Raw genomic sequence first — 24,114 nt, 5'->3', positions numbered from 1 at the left:
AACTGTAGCTAGGCTGAATGTGGTAACAAAACAACATAACACTCTCTTTACATCATAAAAGTGCCAGGCATGCGTTCAAATGGCCAATTGGAAGCAGGGACATCCAGCCAGCGCAATTGTTCTGAGGAGGCTTTGAACTGCGAAAAACTCTGAAAATGATTTTCTTTCAGTGGATTATGATTTATTCTGTTAATTCCCTGAGGTGATTTTTGCGGGGAAATCAATAGCTACAGTGGAAAACTATGATAATCAATAGGCACAGAAAAGGCCTCCCCTCGCCAGCTTATAATCAGGCGGAACAAAACACGGGTCTATCTCAGTATTCCATATATCCATCGGGTCGTTTAATCTTATAAGAGTGTTTCGAACCACCGAAGTTCTGGACGTGCAAGGCTGTTAACTTATATTTTCAAACCGGCCACTTTGATCCGCGGTTAGCGGACGCACTGCCGGGGCTTCTTCGGAATCAGAGCGTTTATCCCGGGGTACAATTTAGCAGAAAATCTCACTTAAATCACAGTTTGTAAAGGAACATCGTCATGTGTTTTTTTTTTTGTTTTTTGTGCGTTTAAACAAGGGGCTTACAGCAGTACTGAGGCAGCTGGAACAACTACTGTGTTTGAGCAAAAAGGCTTTAACTTAAAAGATTTAATTTGGAGCATGTTAAACGTCAGCAGCTCTGAAAGCAAAACCTCAAGCGTAGAGGGTTAGAGCCTATGTATTATTATTTAAAGTTGCGCGCTTATGTTAAATTAAGTGCAAACAATACAGCTGATGCGGCTCCCATAAGAACCTCATTGTGTCTTGTCCTGACAGCGGGCTGTCAGCTACGCAGCAGCAGCACCAGTGGCAGTCCAGTTGGCCGCCTGCCCCTGTTGAACCCGAGCTAGCTTTTATGTGTTTATTCCCTCCGAATCCCCGTGAATGGCAGTTCAAACACATGTTGACTCCAACTGGCAAACAACCTGCACATCTCTCCTCTGTTTACCTAAACAAATGACTGAAGACTGAAAAATAAAACGTCTGCTGCAGTGATTACAAACCCCCTTAGAGTCCCCTGAGAAATTATATGTCGGCAATAAACCCGCAACTAAAATCGACCTTGTCATATATCCGGACGTTTATTTGGAGACATGTTAAAACAAGCACATTAGAGCTATCAAGGAAAATGCCAAATGATAATTTAGCGGGGGAAAAAAAAAAGAAGAAGAAGAAGAAGTGGGCGGGGGAGAATGTCTCTTTGTGTACCTGCTCCAAAAAAACAAAAAAAAAAACTTTTAAATACATTTTTTTTCCAACGACATAATTTCACTTCTTTATTAATTTGTCTGAAAGCTTTGCTCCTTCGCAGCTGATGAGATTAAGGTCCATCATGACGCGCTGGTGATTTCTCAGCTACATTCACATGAGCCTTCAGTAAATCATTATGGCTTATTGTTTCAATCCAAGCTAAACAGCTGGATCGGATGTCCTGGGGTAAACACGCGGCGCTCTAAAATTGATTCTAAAAAATCCATCAGATGAGTCGACGTGGCTAAATGGCTTTAGAGCTGAAATGCATCTTGCTACCAGGAAGGCGGTTTTATGTCCAGCGAACAGTCAGCGCTGTATAAACACCACAGACAAACATGATAGACTAATAACTGAGCTGGATTGAAGGGCCGACTCCGACTCTGTGTTTTTTAACATAACAGCGTGAGAGGGGTGAGCTTCCATCTTCCTCCATCCCTCCTGCTTTTAAGCGTCCAGCTCCTGATTCAGGCTCCACACGCGGTAAATCAATTAATAAATCATCTTTAGGGAGCCTGACTCCAATCATAACATGTTACATGTCGGCAGCTCTTCTCGAGAGGTGACTGGGAAGAAGGTGTTAGAAAGGAAATCCACCCTAAAAACAGAATACGCGGATGTTATTCCCATGACCCTAAATCATTAGGAGCATAAACTTCCCCACTTTAATACGCCTCCGTGCAGCCACGCCGTTAATATATGTGAATTCCATTTTATGGTTGATTTCTAAATGAACTCTCTCAGAAAATGGCACTTTTCCGTAGATTTCTGCAGTAAGCTAACTATTAGGCGAGCGAGCAATAAATGTCAGGTCAGATCAGTTAACACATCAAGAATCTGCGTATCAAGTATCTGACCCGGAGTGGTCTGCCAATCCAGAGGAATATTGAAAATTACTTGTATTTATTATTCCCAAAATTAACCACAGGAACCGAAAAATGATTAAGAGAAATGAGATGGAACAGAATATCAGTTTTTCAATCTGTGAGAAAGTATTTTCTAGTAATTTTTGCACACGGAGGAGCAAAACAGTCCAGGAAGTGCAGATGGTTATGTAACGGGGGAGAAGGTGGAACTGGAGGACGCGGGATGAACGAGGCAGGATACCTGTCGCGCCGTCGGCTCCTCCCGCTGCAGACGATCGAGAGCGTCCGACTGCGTGGAGGCTCATTGCTCCGCCACGATTAAAACCACAAGGTCCGCACGTCTCGGCCCCTTCTTTTTTTATTCTGATTGCTTGCAGAAACACGTTGTTACCTTTCATTACATCTTCTCCTTTAACACCCAGGCAATTTCCTAGAGGAGATTTTATTCATTTATTTATAAGCTCCATTCCGACGCGGGGAATTGGAGTGGTGTTGGCTTTTAACAGAATACAGTACGAGCACCTAGTTACCTCTTGTTTTCGCTCTTCAAGAAAAATATTTGGATAAGAAAGAGCCCGAGCGTGACTCAGTTCAGCGCTACTTCTAACTGACAAACCGATGCAGCCCAACAATGAGATGCCATATACAAATAAGACACTAAATTTTCCGAGAGACACAATTCAGGAACAGATGAGCTGTCCACTTAACATCTCAAAACAATCGCGACTATGAGTGTATGGACTGTATAAGTAAGTGCAGTCCATGGTAATATCCAGGCTAGCATTTGTTTTAATTTTTTTTTTCACCAAGGCCTGGTGGTAGGCAGGATGACAAAAAGTATGAGCGGGATGACTAAGAAAGAAAAGAGGACTACAAAAAAAAAAAAAAAAGAGGAAAAAAAATGTAACAGAAAGACAAACAGACCTCTGGCCAGATAGAAAAACAACTTCACAGACAGAAAAACAAAACGTTAGACAGCAAGATGGAGGGCCGGCCGCGGAGACGGACAGCGCATCGACGGCCACTGTAATCTAACCGGTGGTGTTGCTGACAAACTACAGCCTGATGTACCGTAGCTTCGTGTGCAGTGATCGGTGCCAAGGTGATTGTTTACTGACAGGACGTAATGAGAAAATATACTGTTGAGATGTGAGTAAGCAAAGACGGCGCGGCGCGGAGCAGCCATTAGCGCAGATTGGATGAAACGAGGAAAAAAACGCGGAGGAAACGGTGGTATGACCTTTCAGCTGTGGGCTTTTTTAAGTGAGCGAGGAAGGAACCTTAATGACCTTTTTTTAGACTCCGAAATGTCAAAGGAGCATTTTTCCTATCAAAACATTTGCCATGGGAGAATGTTATACACATGCGATGTTATTTACAGCTACAGGATGACTTCACCCAAAGCGGGGATTCATCGCTCCTGTTGGGAACACATTTCTCAGAGACTCGAAAAAGAAGAAGAAGAAGAAGAAGAAGAAGAAGAAGAAGAAAAAAAAAAAGCCTCCTGCTTATTTCCCCTGACTCGTCATTGAGATGCTTTGGCAGAGAATGTTTAAACCGTTACAGTGTTTAAAGGACCTGGAGCCTAAACACTGTGAGAGTCAAACAGTAGACTGGGAAGACTTTTCAACGTATTTATTTGTTCATTTTTTTTTTTTTTTAAACTCCGCACCTAATTCAGTTGTGCAAAGCCTGCCAAGATGTTCCTTTGGATCGCACTGAATATATAATAATAACAATAATAATAATAATAAAAATAATAATAATAATAATAAAATCCATAGGGGAACGTATGGGAGAAGAGGTAGGCTGTACGGTTTATAAATAACCGTGTGAGCATTAAATAAAAAAAAGCGCTGGTGTAGTCAGTGAGGCTCTGTGTTGTGTCATGGACAGCGCCTAAACACAGTGACACTGCCAGACATCCTCCCAGGTACGAGTCTAAAAATAGAGTACAGTATGCGTGCGTAGTGTTTCCGGTAGCCTTTTCTGTTGTTATTGTGACCACTGTACAGTATTACAGGGGGGTTAACTACACATACCTCTCACTTAGATGAAAAAATATCAACGCATTCTGCGCTCGGTTCGTAGCCATGATGAATTGTCTGTAGCTACGTTCTTCCTGTCCTGTCACCGTAACCTAAAAGCTTATAGATACAGCTGGAGTACTGTGCAGCGACCTCCTGCCACTAAAACAAGTAGTCACATCCTTGACAAGAACCGGAGCCGCATCGTCCTCTTCTCTTCTGTTTCTCAAGTCCGTCAGTCTGTGTATAAAAAATAAGTCTCCTACTTAAGGACACCAGCTATTTGCAATAATAAGAAAAGATAGAAAGATAGAAGGAAGCTGCATAACGATGCTTAAAAGCAGATAAAAAAATAAAATAAAATGCATGTATTCTGTGGATCTGTGCATGTGTGCAAGTGCACTGAATCTGTTTGTTCAGTAAAAAAAAAAAAAAAGTGTGTGGGGGAGGGGGTGGTGGTGGTGAGGGGGGGTCCCAGAAAGTGGAAAACTGGCATTGGGGAAGGCTACACACAGCCAAACCATTCATCTATTCTGGGCATCCAGAGCCCGCAGAGCCACGGTAATACTACCAGAAGAGGAAAACAGAGGATGTCATGCCTGGATATTTGGTGTCCTGTGAGAAACGGGTTCAGTCAGGTGTCAGCGCACTGCAGCGTGTTATGTAACGTACAATTATTTAATAGAAACAGGGTTAACTGCTGTCTATTCACGGTTAAGTGCCAGAAAACACTTTAAAAAAAATGATTTATGTGAGTGTGGAGGGTGCGTAGATCCCTTTATGTTCAACGTACAACTCTGCTAGACTGACATACACCGACAAGGCATAACATTATGACCACCTTACTGATATTGTGTAGGTCTCCCTTTTTGCCTTCGAAACAGTTGTGACTCATCATGTGAGAATGAGGGTGAGGGTGTGTTGTTGTTAGTGGGGGTGTTTGGGTGCTATGGGTTGAGGGGTCAGTGCATCCTGCAGGGGATGGCTGCGGCCCTTAAGGAGTGTCATTGCTATGGGGTGGGGCCTAAGTGGGTGCTACACGTCTAAGTAGCATCCACATTAATTCCTGAATGCCAGGTCCAAAAGTTTCCCCAGCAGAACACTGAACTGTCACAAGATGGTCGATGCTTTTTACTTCTCTCGTCAGAGGTCATAATGTTATGGCTGATCGGTGTAATGTCACGTCACCGTATAACATACCTGTCATCGTCTTGGTTTTGACGGGGCTGCTGGCGTAGTCTGAGGCCTGATTGGAGGCCTGCTTAGCCATCGGCGTGCTCCCCACCGACACCTCGTCGTCTCTTCTCTTAGGAGCTGGGCCCGGATTCTGCAATGACATCACAACATGAATGAGCACCAGTGAGGACATGGAAAGGAATGATGTTATTTTATTGCAACACAAATGTCCTTCTGAATGTAAAATTAGCTTCTTTTTTTCTTTTCTTTTTTTTTAAAACATATTGTTCGGTCAGTATGAATGCTACAGGCAACTTCCACAATCAGAGTTAATCAGGGGGCACAATATATAATGCGGCGCAAGACAGAAAGAAGGGGAGGCCGAAAGAGAAAGAGAAAAGAAAAATGCAGTGGAATACTGGTCTCCAAGACCAACAAGGGCCAGTGACAGCTCCCTGTTTTTTTTGCGCAGTCTCCCATGCAGGCCAAACACACACACACACACACACACACACACACACACACACACACACACACACACACACATGTACATACACACACACACACACACACACATCCTGGCTGGCAGTGAAATGCCTGAAAGACAGAAGAGTGGAAGGTTAGTCTGAAAGAAGGAAACCCCATTAGTATCAGCCAGCGGCACCACTAGACTATGATGCAGCTGCACAAGGCCGTAGGCCAACCACGTACTGCAGCCTGTGTAAACACACACACACACACACACACACACACACACACACACACACACACACACACACACACACACACACACACACACACACACACACACACACTGATGCAGTTGTTTTTCACTGACTAGGTTGGGACCCAAACTCTGGTTGTGGTTAAGATTAAAGATGGGTGCCCAAATTATGTTAGCATTTGAAGCTACTGATTAAGGTACGAGGCCAAATACTTTCTAGATTATTAGGTGAATTAAATAACGTAGGACAGGCAGCTTCACCAGCCAAAGGTGGACAAATATGAGAAAACAACGTATAGACAAAGCAAATACAGTTTTGCTTGTTCACGAGTGTCAAAAAAAAATGCAAAACAGGTTACAAAATATTATATAACTCAGTGTGTAAACCTCATGGAAAATATGTCTTTGGCCACATTTTAGCGCTGTTAAAAGCAGGTACCGTACCCAGTGACCATTGCTCATTCCTCGGGGATGACATAATATAAGCTAACTCCTACCACACACTCAGGGAGCCAAGGAAAATGCCTGTTTGGTTCTCTACCTTCCTTTTTCCTCTTATGTGCCTTCTCTTCAGGACCCATTTCCCCAGCTATCCTTCTACTTATCTGATTTCTTCTGGTTCTTGCTCGCTTTGGCTGCAGTTTGCTTTTAATTCAACTTCCTCCCGCTTTAACCCAACCTCCTCCGTTCTGTCTGCCGTGTTCTCTGTTACACACTCGTCTTTTGTTCCCCCCCCGTTCCCCAGTGTTTGGATTTGTTGTACTATTTGTTTCTTCTCTCATCTCTGTAAATCTGTTCGAGCTATCTCAGTAGCCACGTTTCCATACAGTTATGTTATTACAGGGCGTGTTTCCAACAAAGGGGCGGCTCAGGTTGTCAGAAGGTGGCAGTATAGACTTTGCGTCGCTGTAATGACGAGAGTAGAAGTAGAGGGTGTGAATCGAATACAATACGGTAAATAAACAGAAGTTTAGTCTTTAAGAAGAGAGGGATAAGTTTGAAGTTTGCCAAGATGTAGCTAATCTTTCTGAGGTCGTACTGGTCATGTTTCATGCTGCCTATAGTCCCTGTAACAGGGAAATGACTGATTTAACACTTAAAATGACACATTTGACCATTTTACTCATAAATTAAACACTAATATTGCAGAATGAATGATTTCATTGCACCGTGGCTGAGAGATCAAAAAATTTAGTTATAATGGAAGTCAATGGGACATTTTTGTCCACTACGGTTACAAGGGGGTAGTAAATTTCAAATCTGATGCTACACAAAAATTAATAATGCCATCAAGTCAATGTTTTATATAATATTGGTCAAACTGATCTGAAACCCCCCCCCCCCAAAAAAAACCCAAAAAAACAAAAAAACACCCAACATTAGTTTTATGGAAAATATCTCAAAGTAGCTGGAAAACTTTTCATGTTTTTTTTTTTTTCGTAAAAACAACAGTGACTTCAAGTAATCAGACTGGCATTTAAAGGGTTATAATTCCTCAAAATTACTGAATTGTATAGCTTTAATAGCTTTGTATAGAACTAAAGTGGTTGAAGAGATTTATGCAGAAAAAAATCGGGAAAAAAATATCAATCCCTTAAGTTTTTATAGCAGTTTTTGGACGTGGACGTTTTTGTCCGCTAAGGTTACAAGAGGGTAGTAAATTAAACAGATGCCTGAGGGTTAACAGTGTAAAACGATTTTCTTATACTGTTTTCATCCCTGAGGCAAAAGGCAATTGAGGATTGTTTCTTTTTATTATTATTTTGCTATTTATTATTATTTCGAGATATTCAAAATGCTTCAATAAAACCCCGTGAGCCTCCCACCTCCATTGTCCATGTCACTCGGATGCATTCAAATGTTTTCCCTTCCTACCATCAACTTTTCCTGTGCTTTTTCTCCACTTGTCCATGCATCAAAAAACGTTCCCTCCCTTGTCCTGTTTTCCTACTTTTTTTTTTTTTTTTTTCTGCATTTCCCGCCCTCCTGACCCAAACCAGTCAGTGTCCTCTCCTCTGTCCTTCACATGCTGTTGACTAGCCTTCAGCCGAAGGCCTCGTCTAAACCAGCCAGGCCTTGAGAAGCGGCCCTGACAGGCAGCGGAGGCAGAGCCTCACAGACACACACGTACACCCACCCACACACACACACACACACACACCGTGCAGCCAGTGTTTTGTATCCTTCACACTGGCTGAGGTTCAACTCATAACATGTGTTTACCCCCGTACAGTAACAACCTCCAGAGTAAGGAGTTGGTGCAATTAACTCTCTTTGTCTGACAAACATACGCATGTACCCCTTCAAACTGCAAGAGGCATAAAACAGAGCAACCTGCTGGGGAAAAAAAAAAACATTAAAAGTATTATAATATGATACGTTCATGTACTATATATATATATATATATATTTATACGACTTTACAGGGTGAACCTGTGCTATATCCCAGGCAATCAGTCTGAGCATGTCCGCCTGTGTGTGTGTGTGTGTGAGAGAGTGTGGGCACAGAGCATTCAATGTCCATAACCATCACCATGACCCCTGTCAAATAAATAGAGAGAGACTGGATGGAAGACAGGAGCAGAGCACATGGAAAAAGGTAGCTGGGAAAGAGAGGGCTAAACCAAAGGAGGAAGAACCGCAGAAATGTACATTTGCTCCAGGCTGTAATCGGGACCGAGTGCAACAGTAGGAGTGTACGGGCAAGCTGCAAGCACTTTATAAAAGCAAATTAAAATTAGAGCTAAAAAAAAAATTAACGTTAAAGCGCGTTCCAGCGCTCGAACTAAAGTAGAGTTTAAGTATCTCTGGGTTTTTTCGTTGGTGAATCAGAATAAATGATCGGTTCGTCTTTAGCACTTATGTAGGTGTAATGCTAAACCATTAATGAAGAAAGAGTGGGGAATGATTTCCCCTGATAGGGTGGCTGGGATCATCATTAGAGAGAAGGGGAAGGAGGCTCAGGGGTGAGATACCGCTGTTCCTTTGCACCGGGATGATGACTCTGAGGTCTATTCCACTGGAGGCTGTCGTGGTAAATGCAAATAGCAGGAAATCGAAAAGCAGGCCAGAACAAACCGGACAGATTATATTTGTCATGTAGCCTTGGAAAACCTCAGTATTACCCTAGAGCAGGGGTCTTCAACATGTTTCAGGCGAAGGTCCCTCAAACTGATGGAGAGATTTAATAGGGACCCTCCTACCTACTATATGTTTTCTATATTAAACTCAGCCTAGTGTTATGTATAAATATACATTATTATTATCATTTTGCATTCAATATTAAGCTATTCGAATAATTCTCAGGTCCAAATATCTATAATTTATATGAAATATAGAAAATTGTAGGGGACATTTTTAAAAAATGAATAAAAAATGTCTAATCAACCAAAGATTTTGCGACACCTCCTGTAGTACCTCAAATAAGGCTTGAAGATCTACACCCTAGAGGATGGATGTCCGGACTACCTTTGCCTATCTGATTGTATACAGGCAGCAGAAAATAGAGGGAAGGACAACAGGAAGACATACTGACAGATCTTCTTCTGCCAACATGAGTACAAGTACCTGCTGCTGCTGCCTGCTGCTCCCTCTGTGGGGTTGATACAACAGCCATGTGCAGAAGATCGGGTCCACATTGACGGCTATGCCCTGAACACTGACCAGCAGGACTGCACCTGGAAAGCACACAAACACACACGCAGAAAACCAACAAATCAACGTGGATAGCGTAACTCACGGGGCAAAGAAAATCAAACCGATGATAAATGGGCACTTCAGGAAAACTATAGCAAATGATATACACATCTGTCTTGCTTTAACAAAATCAAAATGACTGCAGATCAGCTGTTTGAAAGCACTCTAGCCGCGGCTCAGCAAGTCCAGACTTTAGTGTTTTACACACAAACATTCAACGCAGATAGAGAGATGTACGGGACGATTGCCCGATGTGAAGGCTGCGTGAAGTCACCGGGAAAAAATGTATGTTTCTGATGGTGAAACAGTACTAGCACATCAATGAGGATCACTGAAATCAATGTAAGGTAATAAGCAAAGAGTGAAAGTGACTTACGGCAAATGTTTTCAATCGAAAGTCATGTTGACTCAATCTGCTCAGACGGTGCACCGGAGTATATACTGTGTCATAATGTCCTGCTGGTGGGTATAGAGCCGTGCTTGTTGGAGTGCAGCAAGGAGCACAGTTTGTTTCAATTGCACCGTTCAAAGTGGTATCACACTAAGCCAAGAATAACATTTACTTTTGATAAATTTCTATGAAACTCAAGACTTTCTCTGGGTTTTGGTTTACTCTTAAATAATAATCTTTACCAACAATAAGCGGGCCCTGAGGTAATGCATTAGGATCCTATCAATAATGATTCCCATGCCGGCAGGATTAGCGCGGGGTCTCTGGCGTGCCGTGGAATGTCCCAGCATGACGATAGGAGGATGTTTCAGCTCTAGGAGGACTTTCAGCAGTTTAATGGAGCTTTGGACAAGACCCCGGTCTTCTGTTTCAGGGCCCCGGGGCAAAGCCATGTAAGACCGTGTGTATATGAGCGCGTGTGCATATGTGCCGAAAGTGTAAATGTGTGTCTGTTTCGACTCCATCAAAGCCTGATTGCCTGCTGCTTTGCGTAACATTTTAGCATTTTCTAAAGCACGGACAAAAAGCACGATTACGAACCCTCCCTCAACAAACACACGAGCGCGTTTTTTTTTTTTTTTTTTTTTTGTTACGCTAGCTCTCGAGCTTGGCAGGAACGACTCCCTCCTCCATTATTCCCTGTGAACAATGCAAATAAAACCGCTCTAATTTGCTCCACTTTTACAACATTCAGTGATTTGCGACCCGTGAACTTGTGTGTGTGTGTGTAAGTGCCCTACGCTAAGTGTGTGTGTTTGCAGTAAATATGTGCGACTGAAAGCATTGTGTCAGTACAGTCAAATATGCGCTTTTGTGTTGGGGTAAGGTGTGAAACCTTTTGATGTGAATATCTCCAGTATAATATTTTACAGTGTACGCACTTGTCAGTGTTTGTGTGCGTCAAATTATTATTCACCAGGCGCACTTCAATCCTCAACCATGATTTATTACTGGTACAAAATCTCCACGAAAGGCGAAAAACACTCAAGTTAAGCAGGGTGTTCTTCCACCGTAGCCTCCATCTCCCTATTCATCTACACCTCAACACATCCCGATCCCCTAAAAATAGACTTCTTCATTTCCACCTCTCCATTAGTCTCCGCTCCCTCAAGGTCATTTTATCACTTCTTCCATCTTTCATGCTCCTTTTACCCCTTTCCCCATGAAACCATTCGTCCAACGGCCCCCGTCATCCTGCATCCACCTCTCTCCCTCCTCCTGACAGGGAATCATAACCTCAGTCCTGTGGCTTGAACTTCTATACCGCAGTGTGGCTGCTTAATAGGCTTTGGCTGTGGCTGTAGTGCTGGGGCCTGACTTCAAGTGGTTTCATCATAGCTCGGAACAGCAGGAGCGGTATGGGCCCCAGAAGGCTGGGAACGGGCTGAGTAGTGAAGATGTGTTTAATAAATTGACCCTAAATCGATGCACCGAGCACGACTAAGCGCATTCAGCAGAAATGAGTCACGGCGCAATAAATCATCCGACACAGCAGATGGATTGGTTATTTAACAGCTATTACAGGATACACCAAATAAAAAATAAACTTCATCTTGGGATGTGCCGCGAAAAGTTCAGCGCGAGGAGTTTATGCAAGGTGACAAAAATAAAAATATAGAGGAAGCGGTCGGTGGAGAAAGCGCAGATGCGATACATATACACATAAATCCCACATCTAAGTTTTTATTAGAGAAACGATATCCCATCATCAGATGAGAGGAGCTGATTTGTTGAGTGCATTAGTCCGGTAGGCTGGCGGCTCAAATAAGTGCTGAAGTAACTGCTGGTGCTCGAGCAGTGTTTTCATTGTTGTGTCAGCAACTGCAGTCTCGCTGTGGCTGTGTGTCATGTCTGTTAATGACAGCCATGACCATGGTGATATATCACAACACCACTCAAAAAGCTCTCTTTCTGAGATTAACAGAGCAAACAATCTTTTTTTTTCCCCCTTTCTTTCTTTCTTGACAGTGACACAGAAATAAAATATGTGTTGACCTGGCTTTTGAGGCTTTGAACACCAAAGCTTTACTATCCACACTGTGTTCTTGTTTCATCATTGTGTTGACACAACTGCCGGAGAGTGACACGTCCTTTGAAGCTCGCGCCTCCGTGAAATGGGCCTGGCATGCTTTGGAGGGCGACCTCGGCAGCAGGCTGACTGTTGTTTTTTTCCACTTCGACAGGGTGGCATACGGGTAATTGCGGAAAGTGATGACAATGATAACAAAGGTGTTTTTCTTACTTCCTAAATGATTCCTCGAGAAAACACCAGAGGAACGGCTCAGCGGCCTGGACTGTGAAAATACGTAGAGGCAGAAAATGTACATGCGAGGCATGTGTGAGGACGCACTCACCTGGACTCCCCCCATGATGAACCTATTAATGTCAAAGGTGTTTTTTTCCATTAGTGGCTAAAGACCAGTAGAGTTAACAGAATGCATGAGGTCCCTGCTGTTGTTTTACTGCAGCCTGACATCAGACCGGTTGCAGCCTGAGGCTATAAGGAACCTTTAAGCCCTTTCTATAGTTTTGCCTGTTTCTTCTTTTTCTGGGTCGACGCCGCCATTAATCCATCAACCGGAGATGTTTCTGTCTTCACACTGACTTTTTATCACGTTAAATAGTTTATACGAGGACGTTTTTTTAAATGCAAAAATCTCCTTTTGTTCCGTCACTGCAACCGCGAAATTGAATAAACAGGGAGCGGTCAGGTCAGTGCAAGTTCAAAACCAAGTCCCACAGTGGAGACCAAAGCCCTGATTGGGGTTACAGAGAGCGCAACCTCTCAACTACAAGGTCACGACCCCGACTTCAGAGTAACAGACAGGCGAGGAGAGGTGGGAGGTGCTCTCTAAGCACCCCCCAGGTAGACCGAGGGGAGCTGGGGGGTGGGGGGGGATTCGTGTCCCGGCCAGCTAATCGCCCCCTCAGAATCGCTTCATTGTTGGACGTGAGGCAGCGCAGGGACCCTGCGTCCAGCTTCTCCAACAAAAAATAAATAAATATAGCCCAGCCCGCGTCAGCCAGATGACTTCTGACAGGTTTGGTTAATTTCGAAGCCAAGTAGCAAAACAAAACATTACGCCAGCGTGCAGGGCCTACACCGCCTTTAATTGCTTTTCCGATGAGCTCATGACTCGAAGGTGTCCTGGAGCAGCCATGCAGCCCGACAGGTGTTCTACTGGTGTGTGTGTCAGAGTGAGTGTCTATGATGGTGTATGAGTATGTGTGTGTGTGTGTGTGTGTGTGTGTGTGTGTCAGAGAGAGCTAGCGCTGCTGACACCATCGAAAGGGGCTCAGCTGTGTGTGGGTGGACGCAATGAACGGCGTGCCAATATTTTATTGTGTGTCTCTGTGTGTCTGTGTGTGTGTGTTCACGCATCTTTATGAGCGTAAGTGTTTCTATTTGTGTCCGTTTTCTATGAGCAGTAGGACAGTGAACAGGAACTGAAGCCACACAGAACCTTATTGCTCTCCCACACACACACGCACACACACACACACATATACACACACCCCTCTGACATATTCACATTCACTGTGCTGCCGTTCCCCCGCCGAGCTACGACCCAGCGGCCCAGGGCAACGCCGCCACAGGAGCCCAGGGCCTCAGGAAGGACACAGGCAGATTTGACTGGAAACAGACCCTGGCCTACGGAAAAGCCTGGTCTCACTCTGGGCCCATTTAACACTCCGTACTGGAAGCTGGTATATACGTGTGTATGTGAATGTGTGTGTGTGTGTGTGTGTGTGTGTGGTTTTCATGGAATATAAAGGTTTGTGTGTGTCTGTCAATATGACCCAACTACGGTAGCTTGCAGCTGACAGGCAAGACACACCTCGTAAAGGTTGACTATAGCTGTGGGCACAGTAACGGCAGTAGGAAGGAAGAAAGCTGGCGAGCGGTTCAGCCAGCAAGGAAATCAACAAAGGGCATACAGAGAGAGAGGAAGAAAGAGAACAGAAAAAAAGGTGACGGAAGGGCAGATTCACAGGTCACATTAAAAAGGAAAATATCCAGGGAACGAGTGGCAGAGCGGACAGAGATACAGAACATGAAGAGAAAGAAGTAGCTAGGAAGCAACGCTCACTGAACCCGATAAATCACACACGTCAAGTGAAATATATATATATGTGTTGTGCATGTTTGAAAGGTCTACGTACATTTACTGTGCATCCAAACAGTACGTGGTTCAGAAGTGTTTATGCTATGCGCTCCGAGTGCCTGCGAGTATGTATACAGGACGCGTGCACGTCAACATGTGTACGTGGACGCTAACGTATGTAGCAACCAACAGGCTCATCCACAGAAAAGAGATTTATCCCCGCTCGCATCAAGCCAGAGACTCCTCCTTTTCTTCATCCACCGGGTTTGTTGACTCACGCTCGTTAGCTGCGGGGCCTGACACATTTCTCAGACTTGTGTCGAAAGTCCCGGCTCGAGCGCGGTGCAGCGCTGTTGTCTGGACAGCTTTGGGTGGTGCTCGACTCAACAGTAGCAACACGTTCCATGTGTGCGCATGTCTCCATGTTAGTGTGCGCACGTGCTGTTTGCAGACAGATAGAAAATGCAAATATCTGGTGCAGGGTTATTTCCCAAGGTATCGAGATGTGCAAGTACGTCAAGCCGAGTAAGATCCGATCCAAACAAAGGTGAATTAACGTTTGATGTCTGAAGTGGCTCTGAAGTGTGACTGAGTCCACCACCGAATGTTTTTTTTTTTGCCTACGGCCTTATTTAGTCTCCATATTTTGGAGCAAATTCTTAAATTGCATAAAGCAGACCACACACACGAAACAGTTGACGATGGACAAATGGACTTAAGCACATCCATAGAATGTGTTGCAGGCCGGTAGTGAGGCCAGATGAGGGTGCAGAAGCCAGAAGAACAGCAGCTTTGTCAAGCTCCAGATGTTGATAAGAGGATCCACAGTCATCCATATCCCCCTTCTAGTTGTTTCCTAGCCTTCATAAATCCACATAAACTCTCGTGGTGTTGAAAAGACAACCAGACACTGCACAGTTGCAGCCTGTGCCCCGACTGAAACCCAACCATCCTCGATTTGGAGGATTCCAGCTGTTGTCTCAGTTCCTATCCTCTCTCCTAGATTATTTCTCTGATATGCCAAAGAGAAAAAAAAACACTCCTTTGCTCACTTCAAACCACTCCAGCAGAAAATACTTATAGTCGCAACTAAACGTGACCTGGGCCTTGTCAGGAAGATAGCTAGCCTTCTTAATGAGAGACAAAACAGACTTGGTCCTGATTGCATTAATGTATCATTACCATATCCATCATGGACATACAGTGCACCGTGTGAACCCTAAATGAGCCCCAGTGTAATGTAAGGGGAACAGGAGAGACACTTCTGAGCTCATTAAAATAAACAGACTTCTGCTTCTGCTGCTGCTTTCCCACAGAAAGCTTGAGTTTTGCATAGTTACCTTGAAATCTCCTTATCACTGCTATCATTAAGCTGGCTCATGGGCTTTCTCCGCAGTTCAAGCCGAGTTCTCTCAGTTTGTCATGAGGAGAGGGGGAGTGAGGCTATTTAATGTCTGCCATTATGTGGAGTTGGTTCCAAATATTTTTTATATATATATATATATATATATATATATATAAATTGCACTGAAACAAATAGAAAAGTTTATTGCAAGTGGCAAAGTAAAGTGTATGCGATATTGCAAAAAATGTTATACTCTCTAGGTTAATAATGTCCATAAAGAGGAAATTCGTTGCCAAACAAGTAATGATTTTTCTGTCGTAACAAAATAGTAACAACTTGACAAAGATTGGAAATGCAAAGTTTTAGATGCACAGCAGGTTTTTAGGTCGTATGGGTTGAGGGGAGGAGCCTCTGTGGATCATCCCACAGATTGTTCAGTTTGGGATCTAGTGAATTCAAAGTTTTTAATCCTAAACCATTTTTGTTTGTGTGCCTGTGTCAGGCTGCTGCCATCAAAGGGTGTCATTGCCACGCGGTGGGGGGTTCCTGCTCTGGTCCAGGTGGGTGGTAAGTAACTTCCACACGAATACCAGGTCCAAAAGTTTCCCAGCAGAACCGTTGGTCCCAAGATGGCTGATGTTGTTTACTCCTCCTGTCAGTGTTTTTAATGTTGTGGCTGATCAGTGTATGTGCAGTGGTTACAAAATTAAATGGTCATTAGACACAAAGAATATAACCGAGACGGGACGTAAACAAACACAATTTGAAATGTGTCGTGGTTATTTCTGTGTATGTCGTGAACATTTGTGCGTCTCTCTGTGTGCAGCGCACGTAACCAAGCTGATGAAAACGCATTTTATTCACACATTCTAATAATGTTACTGTGGCTTTTTCTTTCTCCTATCAGATGTTGTTGACTTCTATTATTTTGTTATAACATCTCCCAGATATCCTGTTGTCTGCAGCTGCCTCTCTCTGATATTTTTGTGTCGCCACCAAGAAACGGACCTGCGTCACAATCCAGCCGTCTCTTACGACATGCGTCCAGATGGTGGGCACCCAGCACCATCTTCTCCGCTTAATCCTTCAGTTCACTCCACAGCCCTCAGCTTTCAAGAGAGCATGCAGCACAATCCTTATCAATTACCTTCCAGTCTCATCACCTCTCTGCAGAATCCCCGTTCCTTCAATCTTTCAACTTGGCCTTTTGTCAGTTCAGTAGACTAAGTAATGATCTCAGTGACAGATCAAAGTCTTCTGGTTAAGATTTCGGGTCACTCATGAAGCTGGGAATGTTCTCCTGAAGAATCTTGACGTTTTGACAGTTGTGTGTGCACTGCATCCTCCCGTAGTGTATGTCCGTCTACCGGCCTGGCAGTCGTCCAGTCGACCGGTCCGAACACTTCGGTCGGGGCAAATTTGTCGGTTTGGTCCACGAGTGAAGTCGAGTTAATTTTGAAGACTGTGAATTTTGGCAACATCGTAGGTGATAAAGGGTCACTGATGAGAAATGTTTTGCACCGTGCTCCTCGGAGATCAATAAAAGAACACAGCCAACGTTTAAAAGTGTTTTTCCATGGATGTTCAGTTGATTGCTGCTCATGTTAGCTACCGAGGTCTTACACTGTACGAATTCCAAAGAAAACGTTGCCGCTGCTGCCAGAAACTCGGGCGGCTGGGAATTCTGTACACCAGAGGATTTCTTCCTGGGAAAACCTGCACAGCAGCATATGTTGAGAAATGTTCTTGTAAAAACCTTCAGGATAAGCAGAGGGGGATTCGTATTTTCTTTTAACAAGTGTGAGTGCATGCAGTTCGGTTAAAGTACGGTTACGGTTGTAACAAAATTTTACAGATGTTTTCACAGCAGCATGTTTGTTACAGTTGGTCTCAGTTCCTCTCCACAGGTGTCTGCATAACACTTTGTCTTAAGATGATTTGAAATCATTACATTCGTCCCTGTTCTTGCTTCGCTGTACTTGATGTGCCTGAGCGTAAACGGAAACAAGTCCGATTGTGTGTTTTTGCTTTTATATTTAACCTCAATCACCGTGACAGCCTCATGTTTCAATTTAATTCGCAATCTCATTAGAAACCAAGAGCTGAAAAATAGGTACACGAGAGAAAATGCGTACGGGGGGAGAAGATTATATGAAATGGCCATTAACTCTTAACCCATTCTCTTGCTTTTCAGTTCGAGTCTCCGTTGGTCCTTCTCTCCGTTCCCAGTCCCAATATCCACCTCATCCTCTTCTTGCTTGCCACAGTAGATTGAAGATTACTCCTCTTAAAGACATAGTCTTAAGTGGTTGCACATTTGAACCATTTAGCAATTTGGTCTAATGGTTTCAGGATGAGCTATTTTAGCTGCTATGCGGGGACGAAGGCAGAGGGGAATGAAGGGGTGTACAGTGCAATGAAATACTAGTTCTGATTGGCTGCATTTCCTTATCCAAGACGGGGGTCACCGCAGTGTCAGCGCTACGAGGGATGAGCCCGAGCAGAGATAGGATGATTACAACTGAACAATTAGAAGTTAGGAGATAAATATTCCAACATATGTGGGGGAGATAAAAGATTATTTACGGGTGATGTAGGCACATAAAAATGTGATGTATGGCTAAAATGACGTAAAATTATGGTTCTTTTTGCTTTATTAGAATTCACTGGTTTGTCAGTAAAACCACAAATCCTTGCTTTAAAGTGTTCCTAGATGACAGATGTGATAGGACATGATCAGAAACATGCATTTTTTTTTTTTGTAAGTGTGTGCTAAAGCTTCGGAGAAAGAGATCTTTTGCTTTGTTAGCCTGTTATTAGGCAGCGCTGAAAGAAGCCACGGACTGAACACTCCTCACTCACTGCAAAGTAAAGGCTAAGTGTGTGTCTTGTTGTTGGAAGGTGTCAGTCCTGTCTGCACACACACACTGATGATAAAGAAGAAGTGTTTACACCCATCAGAGCTGTATTTAATACAGTCCGACATCACACATACAGACAGACATGTACTTGTGCACGCATACATAAATAAAGGATGCTCGGGCCACCTGCAATACAGGAAGTCCAAACTACTATCAGCTGCCCTACATTAACAAACCATGGCACAAAAGCAGTGATGAGTCAGCTACTCTAAACACACTTGAAATGCTCCCCAGACTGGATTATTGCAGAGCAGCAGGACAGATAGGGAGGAGAGGGGAGATGATGGGATGATAGGGATGAAGAACGCAAGGGAGGGGACGGGACAAAGAAAGGGAACGGTGGGAGGACAGAGGTGGGTTAGGACGGAGGAGAAAAGGGAGGGAAGACAGAAGAGATATACAGGGAGGGTGTGGGAGGGGTAAGGACGAGCCTTTGAAGACGGAAAAGTAGCAGCAGCAGTTGCTAGAGAGGTTGCACTTATCCTTCTTAGCTCTATATGAGAGCGTCAGGGTCATGGAGAGGGACGAAGATGCATCTTCTTTGGTCCAATGGGTCTAATTCCGAAAACATATTGTTTTTTTAAAGGTTGCAAAATCCACGCAGATTGTCCATGTTTCTTTTTCTTGATTAAAAAAAATACTGGAGAGATGAGCCAAAAAAAAGTATGTGGAAATCTTAAATGTGATGGAAATGTATTTTATGCAGGCTTGCATGCATATCTGGAAATGTGAAAGTTTAACTTTAACATTTTGTGAAAGTTGCAAGACTTGTGCAGTAGTTTTGTTTCTGATATAAACAAGGATTAAATGTGTGGGGGTGAATATTAAAGTTCAGGTGAAGGCAGTTCATCTGCGAGACGTAGAAGACGTGATCTAAGGTGGGAAACTCTGAGAAGACGGTGGCTCAACTTTTAATTATGAGCCGGAGGAGGCTGATGGAAGCTAATGTCTAGAGGCTATTAGTGTCGGGAACCGGTCCTTTCATCTGTAGGCCTTGTATATGCTATGAAGAGAAGAGAGCAGTGCCGGGGCTGCCTGTGTTTACTGCCTGTTTATCTAATGGGCATGTGGGGGGCTGGAAGGCCACGACAGGTCAAACCACACACAGCGAGAGGAGTCCAGGACCCCCGGAGGACCACTCAAAGTGATGTGATTTTACAACTACTGCTGCTCGGTCTATGACTACCGCTGCTGCTGCTGCTGCTGCTGTTGCACAGATTCACATACTTGACTCAGAGTGATGATAGTTTATTACTACTGTGTTAAGATGAAGTGTCCCTAGAGCAGGAAGATGACTTGAGGGTTCCTGTGGACCTTAAGGCCCCCAAGGAGAAGTGAGAGGGAAGCGCAGCTTCGAGAAGTATGTATACACACTAGATTGCTGCTTTAAACCTGCTGTATCTAATTTATATAGTACAATGAAAACACACACGCATATATAACACATATATAAACACACACTGTATATAGTTTCACTCTCGTATATACATACCAACAGTGCAGGCCTACCGATTTTAGCATCATACGGGCCTTGTCCAAACATCATAACACTGACGGAGAGAACTTTGTTCACAACGAGTAACAGATGAACTTCAGAAAGTAGTAAAACTTATCACAAGCATCAGACTACACGTTTAATGCTATTACACCTACGTTGCACGGTAAGTAAATAAATACGAGAGGCTTTCTTTCATTGCAGATGGTCGTACCGCTACCACCTGCGTGATCTCAATCTTTAGAACCGATGCCGGCACAGAGGACTGCTTTGTGCCGACCGAGAGAGAGCGAGAGAGAGAGACAGAGAAATGGGGGGGAGAGATTCTGAAAAACTCACTAGCAACCAGCAAATCAAAGGCAAGCAGCCTGGTTTGTTTTCTCACGGTACAGGGCCCGACCGAAAAAAAGAGGCTAAATAAAATAAACCTTTAATTTGACTGAAATTGGAGGCAACAAGCGCTGCTGTAAGAAAAGGCTGTGAAGTGTGATTTCTTGCGGTTTGGGTTAATCCTGATTGAGGAGCCCCTGAGTTGAAATGTCAGCAATATGAGACTAAAACAAAAATAATTACATCCAAGGTTAATGAACACAACCGCCTGAGGCACTAGAAAGAAATCGGGGTGCCGAGGGTGGGGTGGGGGGTGGGTGAGTGGGGGTGAGGGTAAGAGTATAAGGGTAGTCTAAAGAACGAGTTTAAGGGGCAATTTGCCCCCATTTCTCAAATGGAAAGGGTCAAAATCATAGACCCATATTTGTCTTCACCCAGGCAGCTAAAGTGCTAAGTCCTCTCGGTAGAACAATATATTGTAAGTGAGCAGGCTGGCAGTCTGATACAGGACCATCCATCTGGGACTATACTATACCCTGGGTAGTATTTACCCTCTAATGACTTGTATGACTAAGGGATAAAACATCAAGTTTGGCAATAACATACCTCCCCTTTGCCATGCGAGTTTACACCATCTCTCCAACGCGCTTTCATCTTTGCTGTTATGTCTACACATACTATGCCAGCTGTGCAGGGAGCTGCCTATTAAAATAACACCAGTCAACAGTGTTAGGAGGCACCTGCATCTTGCCTCGCAGCACAATGTGCACATGTCTGCATGCGCCACATGTGCGAGCCCGAGTCAAAAACGGTGAGCATTTTTAAGCCGCTGTACAGTGCGCAACCTAAAGATTGTGAGGTTATCTGTATTTTTATACCTCAAACGAAAACAAATCTGATTATTGATTAATGAACCGCCGAATTCCCAAGAGAACACAACGTGGCAGTGTTTGCAAAGTCTCAAGATAAATCTGTGCTTGAACACTAAGCACTGATTTGTCCTGAGCGCAAGGACAAGATGGTTCAGCTCAGCGCGCGCTCACACTCACTGTGCGTGACACGTTATGAAAAATGCACGCCTACCAAACCCGTGTGCGAGAAATTAAAACGCGCTGAAGTAAAAACGGAGCTCGGATCGGTTATGAAGTTCTTGCCCAGCAGAAGTTTGCTCGTGTGTTTGTATTCTTTAGGACACTCTCACCCCTCTGTGTTCTTACAGCTGGCCGTCCGGTGCACAGCTGCTGGAGGGGGATGAGTCGAGGCAGAGAGCCTCACAGAAACAACAACCCACATCAAAGCGCTTCCATTGGTGGACAAGATTATCAACCTTTATCCTTTGAGTCTACGAGTCCTCCCCTCGGCCCGGGCATCATTCACATAGCGAGGGGAGGAGAGGGACCACAAACTCATCTCTTTCCCTTCCTCTTTCTGTTTGACTACATTTCCATAAAGTCAAACTCAGGCAGAGTTGAAGAGTCACAACCGTTTATTTAGTCTTTTATTTGTCATTGCCAAGTTCAGACTACAAACTACAAACGTTTGAGGTTGAGTCATCGATTTTAACAAACCTGCACAAAGTTATCTGACAGGAGCTGCTGCCAGGGACCAGGAACAAGAGTGTGGAAGAACTCACTTGGCTTCAAGAACTCAAATCCAGCAAAATAAATAAATGTCAATAAATGTGACATTTCCAGGGAGTATTCTACGTCTAATCACAGTGCATCCACTGGTGGTTTTAAAACCAAAAGTATTTTTAGTTTTATTTTGAATCATTATAATTTTGGATTCACTTTTGGTGCATTATTTCTTTATAATAAGTTCCCATGTTTTATAATAGTACAACAGTATTGTTTCTGTTACAATAGAAACAATTCTGTTTAGCATCCATTGGCAACTTAAGTTCACCAAAGCCTCTCGGGAAGGAGGAGGGGAAACCACGATCCGAGTGTTAAGATTGTCTTACTTTCTTACACTGAAAGAAAATGGGCTAATATGATCTTGGTGGTGATATGCTTTTGGGAGTCCAGGACCCCGAGCTGGGTGCAACCAGTCAACTTTTTTCAGCTGCAGAGGAGCTGAGTAATAAAGACCAGACAACAGGATAACATGAGCTGATCTGTCTTTCCAAGCCCAAGGGATGGTCAACAAGGGTCCAGAGTGCATTACCTAATTTTAAAGGATCGTGTTCGGCTTGTATTTTGGTTGCTGTGAGGTCAGAACCCTGAAACAATGTTGGATCAGGCGGGAGATTGTGTTGCAAAATACGAGCGCTGCCTCAGCAAAGCCTCCAAGATGTGGACCTGACCCCCATGATGTCACGTACCTGGCTTAAGCTTCATGACGAGAACAATGTGGAACACACATACTCCACAATCAGAAACGGTGCATGCATTGCAAAATATTACAGAGAAAATAAGATAACACGCTACGTGCAAGCGCACACATATATATTAACATAGCACACCTGACTTGTTGTTTAACATCATTATTTTAAATGTTCCACACAACCACAGGTGACTATTTAAGATATTTTGTGTTCTTTCCAGCTTTCCAGCGAGGTGGCATCATTCATTTTTTTTTCTAGGCCTTTCAAACGAGCTTCACGCTAGCAAAATATTTTTACCTGCAATCATATTAAACGGCACATCGGTTTCCTGCAGGCTTGGCAGCGGGGCGAAAATCTTACTTGCACTTGCGAGTCCACATACCGTACACAAACACACCGACCCCATGTGCAGCCTCCCACACAGACTCGCGCGCCAGATTGTAGTGGAATAAAAACTATGCAGCCGATGCTGCGGATAATGGACCTGACGTCAGGCAGACCTATAAAGCCAGCTCAGGTGTGGGTTTATTTTTCTTGGACCCATAAGACAAGTCATGAAATAAGAATCTCACTGACAGGCTCGCAGCTAAACAATAAATCGCCATTCTCGCATTCAAAAATGTTAAGTTGAATTGCTGTTTAAATAAACCCTGGCATCTCCTCAGGCATGCAGGGTATCGTGCCATGTGACAGATCTCTCGGTCTCAACCACTACCGCTGGTGTAACACCCACCGCCGGACCCGACAGCGCACCGACCGTCTGAGGCAGTGCAGGGCTGCTGCCGGGGTTTAGAACATCTGGATGGAGCACGAGAGGTGCTCATTCATTGTAAATAAAAAAAAAATATATATATATATATATATATTCTAAAACATCTCAATGTTTTACTCACTCATTCACTGCTGAGTCATAACCAGTGGGCATTATGAGGAGTCTGGATTACAGAACTGATTACTTATGTGCCTTTGGGTATAATGAGCTAAACATTTTCAAAAATGCTTCATTATATTATATTACAGCTGCACACACCCAGTTATAATGCAAGGTCTGGCTATGACATGTTCTTGGGTGGAAATATATACTGTGTGTACGAGTGAAAGTTCCATTATGTGTCACGTCTGTCACAATTGAGAGCATTCAAACATAATGTTCAAACACCTGAACAACGACCCAGTGATTTTCGCCGGTAGGACTTTTAGTGACGCTTAAACTTATGATACTTTCACCAACGTTAAGCTTCGTCCATACCTCCGGGGCTACTGTTAACTTCTGGCCTTTTCACATTTAGGGGTTGTTGATGCTGAGGCTCCCCCTGGTCCTGACCTCTCTCCAGCGCCGTTAAGGTTGGGTTTCCTCTCAT

General features: G+C 43.8%; 1 protein-coding gene across 5 annotated transcripts in view; it reads right to left on the bottom strand.

Moving 5' to 3' along the window:
* LOC125016930 (vacuolar protein sorting-associated protein 13B-like) overlaps positions 1–24,114 on the bottom strand; it is a 302,660-nt gene that overhangs the window by 178,111 nt on the left and 100,435 nt on the right. For all 5 annotated transcript variants that reach the window (XM_047599702.1, XM_047599699.1, XM_047599703.1 and 2 more), the window contains exons 20-21: positions 9,651–9,760; positions 5,384–5,510 (exon numbers count right to left, since the gene is read on the bottom strand). In XM_047599702.1, the coding sequence (XP_047455658.1) occupies positions 5,384–5,510; positions 9,651–9,760 (237 nt within the window). The remainder of the gene's footprint in view (positions 1–5,383; positions 5,511–9,650; positions 9,761–24,114) is intronic.

Source organism: Mugil cephalus, chromosome 11 (genome assembly GCF_022458985.1).
Source record: "Mugil cephalus isolate CIBA_MC_2020 chromosome 11, CIBA_Mcephalus_1.1, whole genome shotgun sequence".
Taxonomy (NCBI): Eukaryota; Metazoa; Chordata; class Actinopteri; order Mugiliformes; family Mugilidae; genus Mugil; species Mugil cephalus.
Note: the sequence above shows the minus strand (reverse complement) of the source record. Positions and strands in the feature narration are given on the sequence as shown.